This window comes from Cyprinus carpio, chromosome A17 (genome assembly GCF_018340385.1).
Source record: "Cyprinus carpio isolate SPL01 chromosome A17, ASM1834038v1, whole genome shotgun sequence".
Classification (NCBI taxonomy): Eukaryota; Metazoa; Chordata; class Actinopteri; order Cypriniformes; family Cyprinidae; genus Cyprinus; species Cyprinus carpio.
This window is the reverse complement of record NC_056588.1, coordinates 26,641,386-26,657,235: the sequence shown is the minus strand read 5'-3', so window position 1 is coordinate 26,657,235 and position 15,850 is coordinate 26,641,386. Positions and strand designations below refer to the sequence as shown.

The 15,850-nt window shown below is 38.9% G+C and overlaps 1 protein-coding gene across 2 annotated transcripts in view; it reads right to left on the bottom strand.

The window, feature by feature from the left end:
* The window catches only part of LOC109061160 (CDAN1-interacting nuclease 1-like), a 790,471-nt gene that overhangs the window by 14,405 nt on the left and 760,216 nt on the right, over positions 1 to 15,850 (bottom strand). For both annotated transcript variants that reach the window (XM_042774545.1, XM_042774544.1), the window contains exons 3-6: positions 8,414 to 8,459; positions 6,524 to 6,589; positions 4,871 to 4,930; positions 1,716 to 1,788 (exon numbers count right to left, since the gene is read on the bottom strand). In XM_042774545.1, coding sequence (XP_042630479.1) covers positions 1,716 to 1,788; positions 4,871 to 4,930; positions 6,524 to 6,589; positions 8,414 to 8,459 — 245 coding nt within the window. The remainder of the gene's footprint in view (positions 1 to 1,715; positions 1,789 to 4,870; positions 4,931 to 6,523; positions 6,590 to 8,413; positions 8,460 to 15,850) is intronic.

Sequence of the window (15,850 nt, the reverse complement as noted above, 5' to 3'; positions counted from 1 at the left end):
CAGCGGTATCTTGCTCATCTTGTATTTTTTTTTATTTTTTATTTTTTACAAATCATCAAACATCAATGCAGTATTTCTTGAAAATCATCGTAATGCAGATATCAGTGTCTATCAGAAAGCACCTTTATATTAGATGTCTTTAACTTATATAAAAAAGTACTTGTTTTGTACAAGCACTGCTATTGAGGTGAGATATGGGTGAGTTTATGGACATGTTTAGTGGAATGGATTGGTTTAAGAGGTATGTAAAGGTGTAATTATAGATGTAACTACAGAAATTAACTATAGATTGCAGGTATTTTTATATACAAGTACAATGTAATAACATGTATGTGCATACATCAAATGACTGATTTAAATGTTAGTACACAGTAGTTCAAGACACTTCACATAAAGTGGGTCCAAAAGCTCATTATACTTGAATCACTACTAGAACGTCTGAAATATTATTTTATATTCTCTCTAATTACGCCAATTATTTTACATTTTTATAATAGGTTACAAAAGTAAGAAACAGGGCTTTATGAGAGTGAAGATCCGCCAGGACTAAACCCATAAGGCAGTGCAGTCTCATGGAGATGGTGCTGATTTATAATGAGTTTCCAGCAGACCGAGGGTGGTCTACGTCACAGTATTGGCTTGTTCTACACACGGCAGGAGCGTTCTGACACACAGTGGATAAAAGTGCTCCAAAGTAATCACACGCTTGACTTTGACACACGACTGCGTGGTGCACACATGCACTGGAATCTCTCTGCTGATTAAATCCAGCACACGTGTCTCTGACGCGCATGTGTGTGTGTGTGTGTGTGTGTGTGTGTGTGTGAGTGAAGAGAAAGATGGCGGACGCTGTATGAGTCTCTACACACTGAACGCTCAAAGAACAAGCGTCGTCCACTTCTACTGACATCTAAGTGCTGAGAAACCATCTTTACTCCTGTGCATTATAATGTTTGGATGACAAATTTCACCTGAAGCATTTACAGACAAAACAGTTCTGACTTCTTATTTTTGTCAACAATGTCTATGAGCCATAACACAATAATTATCACTAAATGGCACAAAATTTGTCACCCCTATTAATGTAAACCTTTTTTCTCTTTGCATATATATATATATATATATATATATATATATATATATATATATATATATATATATGTAAGCATAACAATGTAAATATATATTTTTTTTAATCCTTTGTTTGCTATATAGTTTGTTGGAAATTTGTAATAAAGAAATGTCTAATTTGCTCAATTTGCACACAAATGATTCTTGTTTTGGCCACTGCAACAATATTTATCACATATTGATATTGCTAAAATGTCTGTATTGGTGCTCAAAGACACACCACTCCACAAACACTGATACATCTAAACTTATATTTGTTCCTGTATGAATTGCTGTTGGGTTGCTGAATGCTGGAGTTAAGCGAGAACAGAATATGTCAAACCCTCACACACGTTGAAACTAACTAATCAGCCACACACTGATCAGCACATGCACTCCAGGTCTTTCTGTCAGGTGTGTGTTAGTGTGAGGAGGAGGAGCCGCTCAGGTAGACGAGGCTCAGAATAAATGGAGGGTTATAAATAACACAGCACTGATCTGAGCAGCAGTTTAGTGCTGGATGACCTGCAGGACGCTTAATAGTCACTCATGTGCCGCAGTAGAGCCGGTCTGTCTCTCATCAGGAAATAAACCCCTCTACTCACCGACTGAAGCCTGGCGCTCCTCCAGGAAACACTCCACAATCAGACGGGCCAGGAGAGCCGGAGACAGGTCCACCTGACCGAGACACACAGAGACGTGCTGATCAACACACTGCTGCGGTCACTGATGACCCTTACTGGAGGAGCAGTCGCTGCAGTCTTCATCTGCTCCACCGCATCCAATAACACCTCACTTTAATGACTGTAATGAGTTCACATTCAATTCACTGTAGCTGAAAAATAAAATAAAGTCACTTCAAAAACCATGTCTATTTTAACATTACTCCACTATGGAAGCTCATTTCTTTTATCACACATTTCTGACTTATATATGAACTCACAGTTGTGAGATTAAAAACTCACAATTCAGATTTTTTTCATCTCACAAATGCGAGTTTATATCTCGCAATTCTGACTTTTTTTCTCACAATTTTTGTGAGATATAAACTCGCAATTGCGAGTTATAAAGTACAATTTTGAGGGGGGAAAACACTGATATGTTCTCAGAATTTTCAGTTTATATCTCACAATTATGAGAAAAAAAGTCAGAGTTGTGAGATAAATTGCAATTACCGTTTTTATTTTTTCTTCAGTGGCAGAAAAGGGCGTCCATATTTCACAGCATAACAGCTGAAGTAAATCAAGATATTATTTGTTACTCCAAAAAATTAACACGAGTCTATGTAAGTGCAGATAATTATAAATAATGTATTTAATACACACACTAAGAGTTAAATTTTTTTTAACCTTTTTCCATTTGCATATTAGTTTTTTGCTTTAGTGTCTTTTATGGAACCAATATTTTGTATTTTAAGAAAATAAACTTTTGTATGCTAAATGGTGTGTTAGAAATGTAATGAAATTTTCTACATTTGTACACAAATTGTTGTATTGAATGAACTAATCAAGCTCAATTATTAAATCCAATTGTTAGTGTAAGATGAAAAATTATGAATCAAAATATCTTTTCAAATATTCAAACTTACACAAATTACCACAAAACAACATTAAATCCCAGATAAACTACCAAGTTTTTTTTTTCTTTCTGAAATTTTTTATTTGATGTATATTTCATTTCAGAAATGTTGAGTTACGTAAATTTTTAAGTAAAAACTACTACTCTATATTGTAAAATAAAAACAGATTTTAGTTTGATCTTAAGGTTGCAAGGTTAATCCCCTTCTTTCACAAAAAAAGCCTCATTCTGTCACCTATTCGTGAAAACTGTTTAATTTTTTTTTTTTTTTTTTAAATACGCTAAAAACTTAAATCAAGAGTTGTATATGCTATAATAGAATTGTTTATTTCATTATTTTAATATGCTATAATTTTTAAACTAGAGTTGTGTATGGTTTAATAGATTTATTATGTAAGTCTCAATCTCAGTGCTCTGAGCATGTGCAGCATTCAGTATCCAAATGTAACGCACAGAAGCTTCAGCAAGAGAAAGCCTCTAAACATACGAAAACAAGGTGAGGATCTGTAAGCTACAGCAAGGCCTGAAAGCAGAAGTGAAGGCCTGATGTGGGAGCAGCTCTGTGAAGGTGAAACACGACTGATGCTTAGCTTCACAAAGAGAGAAACCCGTCCCATCTCCACCTCACTGCACACAACATTAAACAGCTCACTGAAAGACAGCAGCATTCGGTTTAATAACAGCGCGTCAGGAAACATGAAAACGCATTGTTGCTTGTGAACAGATCTGCACACCTGTCTCTCAATGGTGCAAACTTATTTATAACCCCAACTAATGTAACTAACAAAAGCACTAGGATATATGCTTCAATCTATTAAATATATCTTCATACTTCTTTGTTATCTTCTATAATTCACTGCTGTTTGTGTGTCGAGTGATGGGCTCTAACGCTCATCAGTTTTTACAGTGTAGCTCAGTGTGCCATATATATTGTGCCATAAAGCGCTATGACTACAGCAATTAGCGGCACAGAGAGCACAGCTAAATGTGAAGCAGCGCATTAAACTGAGTCATGAGACACTTATGAGAGAGAGCGCTCAGACCCTTCAACAACAAACTGTACATCCGTTCAGCTCTGAAGGAAACTCAAGCACATTACTCCATCGTACATACCTTTACACCTCTAAAACAACTTTAGAATGTGTTGAATCATCTCATGAATAATCACAACAACATTCACAAGTTATCATGCTCTATAGAAATAACATGATGTGCATTGTGTGATATAAATCATACTCTTACAAACAGGCGAGTATTATAACTGTTACAGTTATTCATGAATAATATAACATATTCTAAAGTTTTTTTTTCAAAGGACAATATGCATGCTTTATAATGCCTTAAAACTAACTTATATAATGTGTTATAAACACAGGCTTCTTAGAAAAAAAGTGTCCCTTTTAATTTGACAATGTTTTGTTGTGCAGCACCTTGTTTATTAACAAAAGAAACACATTGATTGTTTAATTTCTGTATGATAATTTTTTTTAAGTTTTATGCATTTATTTAATCAGCACCCTTTTTGATAATAAATGTGTATTAAATCATAAAAGCACAAAATACATTAGACAACAGACAACACAGAATTTCTGATAAATAATAATAATAATAAAAATAAATTAAATAGGACCCTATTATCATTAAAATGTTCACAAATTATTAAAAATAATTATTAGATTAATTCAACGGATTAGACATGCTTTTGATTATTAAAAATAAAAAAATAGAATCCGTAAAATAAAATTAAATAGAATAAAACTGAATGAATTTGGGAGAAAACAGAACTGATTTCATGGTTGGGTCAGTACTGAATGGACGTCGTATCATTACTGAGATCAGTGTGAGCAGAGCTACAGGAATCAGGACAGTCACGACGCAAAGAGAACGCTTAATATGTAAACAGCACACCTAAACAGAGATATTAACCACTGACCTGCGAGTCAATAATAGAGCGCAGACACATTTATGAATGTCACTTATGATAATGACACTCAACTATTTTTCCACGAAGGATAATTGCATGAAATCATTGGTTAATAGGCCGGACCATTAGCCCAATTTTGATAAGTACTAACAGACTGGGAAAACTCCTGATGAATCTCTGAATCTTCTGGGTTAGTAATGTTGCTGGAGACCCGAGCAAAACACTGCTAGAGAATAAAGAGAGCGTGTATTTCAGTACCTGGTTGGCGAGCTCCAGCAGAAGCGGTGCAGCAGGACGAGTCTTGGCTTCGCTGCGGTATTCATTACCACACAGAACAACAATGAGAAGAGAGCACAACAAGCCAGGACATGTCAGCATCCCTGATGGATTCGGCCTCTACGGCTCCGAAAGCCAAAGCAGACGAGGCCCATCATTAACCTCAAACCACAAAGCCCTCACAGATCCACCACGTGTTTGTCAAAGTCAGATCATCAAACAGCAGCGTCCCACCTGCTCTATCTACATCACCAGACTGAACAAAGCATCTCATGACCTTAGAACCTCTCTGCTTTAATCACTAAAATCAACATAGCTATAAACCATTATTTAGACTATTTATCTCACACACACACACACACACACACACACGTATATATATATATATATATATATATATATATATATTATATATATATATATAGATATATATATATATAATATATATATATATATATATATATATATATATATACACACACACACACACATATACAGTACAGGTCAAAAGTTTGGAAACATTACTATTTTTGAAAGGTTTTTTGAAAGAAGTCTCTTCTGCTCATCAAACCTGCATTTATTTGATCAAAAATACAGAAAAAAAACTGTAATATTGTGAAATATTATTACAATTTAAAATAATAGTTTTCTATTTGAATATACTTAAAAAAAATAATTTATTTCTGTGATGCAAAGCTGAATTTTCAGCATCATTACTCCAGCCTTCAGTGTCACATGTAACATCCAGTCTATCACATGATCATTTAGAAATCATTCTAATAATTCTGATTTATTATGAGTGTTGGAAACAGTTCTGCTGTCTAATATATTTGATGAATAAAAGGTTAAAAGAACTGCATTTATTCATAAATAAAAAAAAAAATTCTAATAACATTTCTTTTCTTTACTCTCATCTTTTTTATCAATTTAACACATCCTTGCTGAATAAAACTATTGATTTTATTTAAAAAAAAGAAAAAAAAATTACTGACCCCAAATTACTGACCAGTAGTGTATATTGTTATTACAAAATATTTATGTTTTAAAAACATAGCTTCTTTTTTTTTGTTCTGAAAAAATATTAAGCAGCAGAACTGTTTCCATTACTGACCCCATGAATCATCAAATAAAGGATATTAGAATGATTTCTAAAGGATCATGTGATAATGATCCTAAAAAATTCAGCTTTGCATCACAGAAATAAATGATAATTTAAAGTATAATAAATTTAAAAGCAATTATTTTAAATTGTAATAATATTATCACATATTACTTGTTTTTTTCTGTATTTTTGATCAAAATAAATGCAGGCTTGATGAGCAGAAGAAACTTCTTTCAAAAACATTAAAAATAGTAATGTTTCCAAACTTTTGACCTGTACTGTATATAAAGGACAGATTTAGCTTGGTTTGAGCATAAAAATACTGTGCATACAGAGACACATGAGATGCTTTGTTTCACTGTCAGCTGGTTTATTTGTTGTGGGTTTTGAGTTATTGTGTATAAGCTGAATGTTTAAGAGTAGATGTGTCCAAACACCTGGATCAGCTGGAGTACATTCTGCTGTCTGATGCTCTCGTTGTTAGGATGACGTGTGAATATGAAGTGTGTGATGTGTGGAGGGCTGGTTTCTTACCTCTGATAATACTCTTTGACCACATCAGGGGCGTGATGTCTCACCATGCTGCGCTTCATCCTCTTCTGAAACAAACAGCACACCAGAGCAGGACCTTACTCCAACAAAACCTTTATATCTGCCTTATGTAAAGATCACCACACTCTGCTTTTATTAAACAGTCATCGTGCTGGACTCTGTATGGGGTGTGTGTGTGTGTGTGTGTGTGTGTGTGTGTGTGTGTGTGTGTGAGAGACTGCTTTAACTACTAAATATATCTGCACGTCTATCAGGAACACTTGATGTTATTTACATGCGAGAGCAAAGAAAAACATGGAGTGATTTAAAAATACAGAGCAGGAGCTGAACTAAACTAGATGAGGATGAACTTCACATTACAGAGGGTTTGTTTGACGAAGCACAAAGTAGAGTTTATAACTTGAGACGTTGATCTGGAATCAAACTGTGTGCATCTGAACATCAGAACTAGCTGTATTATAATATTAACTGGACTGATTTGAGTCTTTAGTTTTAAACTCAGTGGTTTCATAATGTGAATCTGTTTTTACACTGATTCAGACTGATTCATTCTTTTGATATGAAACAGATGGTATTTTGATTACAAAAACAGGAATTAAGATGGGATTATTAAAATAATGACCAATTTTATTTACACTAAGATTAAAAAGTTTGCATTTTTCCCCCAAAAAGTTAATACTTTTATTAATCAAGGATGCATTTAATTGATCAAAAGTGACTTCTGTAATGTTACAAAAGATTTCTATCTCAAATAAAAGCTGTTCTTTTGAACTTTCTATTCATCTGTGAATCCTGAAAAATAAAATATATCAAGGTTTCCACAAAAATATTGTGCAGCAAAACTGTTTTCAACATTTATAATAATCAGAAATGTTTCTTGAGCAGCAAATCATCATATTAGAATGATTTCTGAAGATCATGTGACACTGAAGACTGGAGTAATGATGCTGAAAATACAGCTGCACATCACAGAAATAAATTACACTTTAACAGATATTCACATAGAACACAGTTATTTTAAATTGCAATAACATTTCACATTTTTAAAGTAATTTTGATCAAATCAATGCAGCCTTGTTGAGCAGAAGAGACTCTTTCAGAAACATTAAAAACAAACTTGTGAACGGTAGTGAGGTTATTATTCCAGTGTGATGCCTGTATTGCGCTGAACGCCGCCGGTGTGATCTGAAACGACTCTGCTGCGCTGCATTAGATGTGGATCGCTGTGTCGAAGTGTTCACTCTGGCGCTTTCATTTCCTCTTCTACTAAACTACAACCACCCTGGCTTTCATTCGTAATGCAATTCAGCTGCATCTTAACCCGGGGACAGCGAGAGCGGCGCTTAAAAACAACTTATTTAAAAACTACAAAAGTAATTCTGTGAGACGCAGCGAGTGAGTGACAGCTGTCAGCCGGATGATGAATGGCTCTGTTCTGTGCCTCTGCAGTCGTCTGCCTCCGCAGCAGCGGCCATCCATCATCATCGCTGTCAGACGCCCAAAGCGCCCGCGACAGCGCGAGTCAGCAAACATTTAGCACACCGAGCCGCGCTGCACCGGGAAATTATTATTGTCAGAATAATAATGGTTTAGCATAATTTATTACAGGTCCGGCAAATAAGCAGCGGCTTGGTGTTATTAGACAGATGGAGGGGCCGGGCTGGCAGAGGTCCACCGAGACTCAGTGTGTGTGTGTGTGTGTGTGTGTGTGTGTGTGTGTGTGTGTGTGTGTGTGTGTGTGTGTGTGTGTCGGGCGAGGGGAGTGCTCCAAACCAATCACAGAGTTGGCAGTTCAATTACACAGAAATAAGGGGACATTCATCATTCAATTAGGCAGCTGTCAGGCCGCACAAAGGAAGAAAACTTCTAACCTGGTACTCCTGGGAGAAGATGCTCAGAAGAGTGGACGGAGGAAGACTGGAACAAATAAAAGAAGGACAAAGTTAATTACCAGAGTGCATTGCACGCAGACAAAGGGAGAGGAGTGCTTCAAAGCCTGTAATCTCCAGGAACATGGAAACAAGTGTGGCGAAGCTGTTCCAGATGAACGCCCCGGACAGATGATCTGTGTGCAGCACCGGCTCCGAGTGAAATCAGAGGAAGATAAGAGTCAAGGTGAACACAACACACCTTCAGACCTCACGCTTTCACTCACAAAAACACACAACACCGGAGCCGCTGATGCACAACGTCATCAACACCACATACTCAAATATGTGTGGATAAGAACACGTCCCTTTTGAAGCTTCTTTTTGATTCCTGAATATATATATATATATATATCTCAAAGTAATCAAAGTCTCTTCTGCTCACCAAGTCTTTGGTCAAAAATACCAGAAAAACTGTAATATTGTGAAATTTATTACAATTTAAAATAATGTTGTTTTTGTTTTTATGGACGTGACACTGAAGCCTGGAGAAAATAAAATACTAATAATAATAATAATAATAATAATATAATACTGAAACTGATCAAATTCAGCTTTATATCACAAAAATAAATTATATTTTATAGTGTATTAAAATAGAAAACCATTATTTTAAATTCTTATATTTCACAATATTCTTCTTTCATTTTTTTCATTATATTTTATTAAAATATTTTTAAATGCTTATCAAATAAATGCTAGCACTATATGTTGATGAGCTGATATTTTTAACAACCATTAAAACAAAATTGTACTAAAAATTTTTTTTTTCAGTATTTTTATCAAATATATGTATCTTTGTTTATAATAAAAATTGTTTATGATTTGTTGTTTATTTGTACTATCTATCTATCTATCTACAAAACATTGTATCTGATTTGTATTATTAAAATAAAAATAAATGATATTGTTATAAAATGATAAATGCAATAATAAATAATGACAGCCCTATATTATATAAAATCAGAAATTAGATACTAAATATATATATTACTGTAATGAAATAATACAAAAGAAATTCGAAAAGTATTTTTTTGTGTGTAGAAAATATATTTAAGACTGGTGAAGTTAGTAATTTTTTTGTCACCACCTGTTAGTTTTTGAGCATGATTACTTTAATAAAAATATATGGTATAACACCTGTACTGTGATAAAAAAAAATATATATATATTATATATATTAATATGAAATATAGCATATACTGGAATAAATGCAAAATTGCTGTAAGCTATTACAGATGAATCTGTTTGAACACTCTATATTTAAAAGCGTCTGCTAAATGCATTTTAAAACATGTAATGTGACGACTGAATGCACTGTTTCTAGTCTCTTTGGATAAAAGCGTCTGCTAAATGCATAAATGTAAATATTTCGTTCGTTCTGGTGACTGTAAATGAATGGTGAAGTTGTACTTTTTCCTGGTATTTTATGTTCGGTGTTATAAAATCAAGACACAAAAGCCACAAAACATGAGTTTAATGAAGTAGATTAGAGACTGATATGATTGTTTAATTGTGATCAGAATCATCAGAAGGGCATCAGCTCAGCTCTTGAGTCCCGGAGGAGCCGCGAGTGCATTCAGAGATCAAATCCAGATCAAACGATGAAATACTCCTGATGAAATCTGGATAATGATATGAGATAATACTGATGAAGTCACTAAGAGTCTGTAATATGATTTGTCATTATTATTATTCATCATTAGCATTTCCTGTTTTATATGACATCATTTCCTGATTTCTGTTATTTTTCTTCTGCATGTTGGTTTCACCACATGGCTCTGATCTGGCAGACAGTTTTTCAAATATTAATAATCAGTCAGTTGTTTTTTTCTTTTTTTTCCCTCTAAGAAATATTAGAAAATAGCAGATCTATTCAAGACAGTGAATATGCATTTTTAATAGACAAAAAAAAAAATGAGCATCATGTGTTTGACCCATTTCTTATTTTACATCATAACTTGTTTGAATTTTCTGTAATCAGGGAGGGAGGGAGGGATGGATGGATGGATGGATGGAGGGATGGAGGGAGGGAGGGATGGATGGAGGGGAGGATGGATGGATGAGGATGGTGAGGGATGGATGGAGGAAGGGAGGGATGGAGGGAGGGAGGGAGGGATGGATGGATGGAGGGATGGATGGGATGGAGGGAGGGACTGGGGGTGGAGGGATGGAATGGATGATGGAGGGAGGGAGGGCGGGAGGGCGGGGTGGACTGGATGGATGGCATGGATGGATGGAGATGGACGGAGGGGTGTGGCTGGATGGGGGAGGGAGGGAGGGATGGATGGAGGAGGGCGGGCGGGATGGATGGCGGATGCGGATGGAGGGGGGAGGCGGGACTGGAAGGATGGAGGGTTGGATGGGATGGATGGAGAGGATGGATGGATGGATGGACTGGCATGGATGGATGGTCATGGCATGGGCTGGAACGGGAGGCTGGCTGGCGGGATCGGCGGGGAAAGGTTAATGGAATGGCGGGCGGAGGCGCGGATGGAATGGACTTTGGGAGGGAGGGAGGCTGGATGGATGGCGGGAGGGGTGGCTGCGACACCATGGGGTGGATGGCGGGATAGAGGAGTGTTAGACGCTCGGGATGCTTGGGCGGAGGTAATGCGCTGGAGGGCTTGGCGGAGACCTGGGGATGGAATGGCACTGGAGGGTTGAGGTGCGGGCCTCTTGGGGTGGGGGGCGAAGGGATGGACTGGTCGCGCCGGGATTGCACTCCTACATGAGAAGGGTGAGCATGGATGAGGTGGCACGGAGAGGAGCGGGAAGGGCGAAAGGGGTGATGGATGGAGGGAAATGCAGCTAGTGGCGGGAATCTGGGATGGAGGAGTCGGATGAGTGGAATGAGAATGGGATGGATGGGATGGAGGGGAGGGCAGGGGAAGTGGGAAGGTGTGGTGCGCCAGGATGGATGGCGGCATGGATGTATTGGGGACGGTAGGCTTACCTCTGGGACGGAATGGGCCAGGGCGGCGCCAGACGAGGGGCTGGAGGGGTGGATGGATGGCCCATGGATGGATGGGAGGGGATGGAGGGAAATGGCATGGGAGGGGAGGGAGGACGGGAGGATGGATGGATGGAGGGAGGGAGGGATGAGGGTAAGGAAAGGATGGTAGGAGGAGTGAGGGTGCCGATGGATGGAGGGATGGTATGGAGGATGGATGGATGATGGAGGAAATGGGATGGATGGATGTATGGGACCTGGATGGAGAGAGGATGGCCCCATGGAGGGATGGGAGGGTAGGGATGGCGAGAAGGGAGAAGAGGGAAGGATGGATGGAGGGAGGGAGGGTACGAGGATGCATGGCGATGGGGAAGGCGGAGGGAGGGAGGGAGGGAGCGGGGTGAGATGGAAATGGATGGCTCTGGAGGGATGGATGGATGGAGGGGATGGATGGAGGGAAGGTCAGAGGATGGATGGGAGGGATGGACTGGATGGAGGGGTGGATGGAGGGAGGGAGGGACGAGGGGTGGATGGATGGATGGATGGATGGATGGATGGATGGAGGGGAGGGTAGGGAGGGAGGGTGGATGGATGGATGGAGGGATGGCATGGATGGATGGGCTGGATGGGATGGGATGGAGGAGGAGGGAAGGGATGGAGGGGGAGGGAGGGAGGGAGGCTGGATGGGGGATGGATGGATGGATGGAGGAAGGGTGGAATGGATGGATGGAGGGATGGATGCTGGAGGGATGGATGGATGGAGAGGAGGGGAGGGATTGGCTAGCGAGGTGATGGTGAGGGAGGGAGGGATGGGAGCTGGAGAGATGGATGGAGTGGATGGTGGGGAGGGAGGGAGGGATGGATGGATGGAGGGAGGGAGGGATGGATGGAGTGGGATGGTAGGGCCAGAATGGTGGATGGATGTGAGGGAGGTGGGTAGGAGGATGGAGGGAGGGAGAGGAGGGATGGAGAGTGATGGAGTGGATAGGACTGGCGGGATGGATGGATGGGTGGAGGGGAGGGATGGATTGGGATGGATGGAGGGGATGGAGGGAAATGGATGGAGGGATGGGATGAGTATGGAGGGGGATGACACAATGGAGGGATGGATGGAGGGATGGATGGATGGATTGGATGGATGCTTTATTGATTCTTCACAGGAAGTGGTGTGTGGAGATGTTCTTGTTTTTGGTTGGAAAGGGATTAAGTATGTGAAGGTGAAGAGAGACAGAAGAAAAACAGCATGAAGATCTGTGGTTGGCCAGGACTAAATCTCAAAAGAAAAGCACTAAAGTACGTGCAACAGCCATTAGTTGACACAACACATCGACAGCGGACCTTGAACCAGCGCATCACACATCTGTTAGGCTTCAGATGGACTACTCATATATGATCGTGATTTAGGGCCTCCATTGCTAAATCTTTCGCCTGTTGAGTTGAAAAAGGGAGGTAAACTGCCCTTATATCTGTGAAAAACAGATCCGGTGTCAAACAATGGGCCCCCACCGATCGCCGAACGTTGAATTATGGGCTTGTTTAGACTCACCGTGTAAGGTCTGAAAGTAAATACATCATGAGATGAAAAAGAGCTTTGAGGGGCTCTGCATCTGAATCACGATCAACACATGAATCCTTCAGCACACACACACGACAGCGTGTTCACTACAACACACACCACCGTTCAGAAGAGTGCTGCGATTTATAATGTTTCTGAAAAAGTCTCTTCTGCTCACCAAGGCTGCATGTATTTTGATCAAAAAACACAGTTATTAAAAACAGTGTGAAATATTATTATAATTTAAACAGCTGTTTCTGTGTGAATCTCTGTTAAACTGGTCAATTTATTTCGTGATGCGCAGCTGTATTTTCAGCATCATTACTCCAGTGATTCAGTGTCACATGCTCTTCAGAAATCATTCTAATATGATGATCTGCTGCTCGACAAGAAACATTTCACTGATTATTATCAATGTTGAACACAGTTGTGTGGCTCCATAATTTTGTGGAAACTGTGATGACATTTTAAGTTTTTTTTTTCACAGATGAATTAAAAGTTCAAAAGAACAGCATTTATTTGAAATAGAAATCGTTTTTTTTTTTTGTTTGTTTTTTACTTTGAACGCCTTGTATTTCCAGTGCATGACAAGATGGACGTATTCACTCAGACAGATGAAATTCACGTGTATTATGAGTCAACAATAATTGGCTTATTACGTCTGACCCTTATAGAACAGTTTTCTGTTTATAGTGTAATTTCAGCATTTAGTCCAGCCCAAATCAAAACCATTTGAACCTGTCAAAAGAAGAGCCGGCGCTGACCTGGCCTCATCTGAGGAGAGTTCAGACAGTCAGAAGCAAACAAACACAGTAGAGTGAGCGCAGTATTGCCACAGTGTTCTGTAGCGAAACAATCACATCAATCGTGCGATGCACTGATGGAAAATACTTTTGTCGATATTTTGTTCACGGCTGTTGTTGTAATGTAATGACATCACGCTTTTTAAAACATAATTCAACATAATACATCCAAATTGTAAAAACCACTTTACTGCAATGCTGCAATCGTGCAGATTTAAAGTTGGGGTTCTTTTTAATTCAAGCTACAGTCAGAGCTCATGCTGATCTCTCATTGGACACACATCTTCACCAAACATGAAACATGAAACATCTATCAGATGAGTTTGCACCTTCCACTTCTCCTGCGTTCACATGCGTAATGAATGGTGAAGTCTATGGATGTAGGTGACCGGCCCTTGGATAAAAGCTTCGCCAACGCATAAATATGGCCCTGGGGACACAAAACAGTCTTAAGGGTCAATTTTTCGAAATTGAGATTTATTAAATCACCTGAAAGTGAATAAATAATCTCTCCATTGATGTGTGGTTTGTCTAGGAGGACAATCTTTGTCTGGAAGATACAACTATTTGAAAATCTGGAATCTGAGGGTCGCAAAAAAAAAAATCTAAATATTCAGCGAAAATCATCTTTAAAGTTGTTCAAAATGACGTTCTATCAATGCATACTTACTAATCAAAAAATTAAGTTTTGATTATATTTACATGGTAGGAACATTTACAAAAATGTCTTCATGTAACATGAACTTTAAATTAATATCCTACTGATTTTTGGTATAAAAGAAAAAATCTATAATTGTGACCCATACAATGTATTGTTGTCAATTGATACAAATATACCTGTGCTGCTGATGACTGCTCTGTGCTGCAGGGACACAAATGTGCATCATTTGCTTGGTGCAAGAAACAATCTAGAGTAGTCTTTTTACTGACCTAAGACACTACAAGGTAAAGCCTTAGATGTAATCCTAGAATGGACTTAAAATATCAGAATCAAATCATTAATCCAAATCTAATCACATCAAATCGATTGTGGATCGTTCTGAATATGCAAACATCATCCCTGAATTGAAACTGAGAGGGGATTCACACTCCTAATCTAAGCATTAGCTGAGTTCAACCACAGAACAGAAAAAAAAAACCACTGTTTCATATTCTATAATCTTCCTGAAGGTGATGGGAAAAAAATCAAAGGAACCGTGTCATCAGAATTCAAATAACGAGCATCATTAATAGAAGGTCAAAAACGATGCGTGATGCTGCTGGGCTCCAGCAAGTCATTCTTCAACCTGATAAAACAGGAAGGACTGGAAAAACACAAGAGCGCTTGAGAGAACCAGCCGCTCTGGCCATGATTACACCTCCTGGACAGTCCGCGCATTGATGCATTAATACGAGCACACCTTCATCCGGATTCACTCCACAACTCTGATGGACTACGATCAGAATGAAGCTGTGCCCATTCATGCCAGATGAACAACATTCAAACACTGCTCCACATCAGGATCAGTTCTGCCCTTCGTCCAAACACTCCACATAAAGCATTAACAAACCTTTTTCAGAGCTTTTCAGTTAGAAAAGTCTTTAATGTGGAATGAACCTTTACAAGTGTGTTCACTTTGACAAAATATTAATAAGAAGACCAAAAATGTGCAGCAATGAATCTAATGAATGCCACCTGCGCTCAAGGAGCGCCGGCAGCGTCATATGTTTGTAACGATTGAGCCACAGATCCATTACCTGGAGATCCATCAAGCGGAAAGCCTTGACTCAGACCCAGCTATTTTGTCCTGTGATGTAAGGCGGTTGAGAAAAATCATAACGTCAGAATTGCTCCTGAATGCTGCCAGGGTTAGCAGGACGTGAAGCAGTGAGGGGAACTTCATGAACCCGATTCCCTTGCAAACATCTGGAGGTGGATGGAAGTGTGTGTGAACAAATCTGCAGCGGAGGTCCGAGTGCTGGACACGCCTGATTATCACTGAAGAGTCAATATTTATTACTATGTTGTGCCTCATGCCTACATATGCAATCAGCCTTAATTACACATGCAGATAAGTGCAAAGGAACAT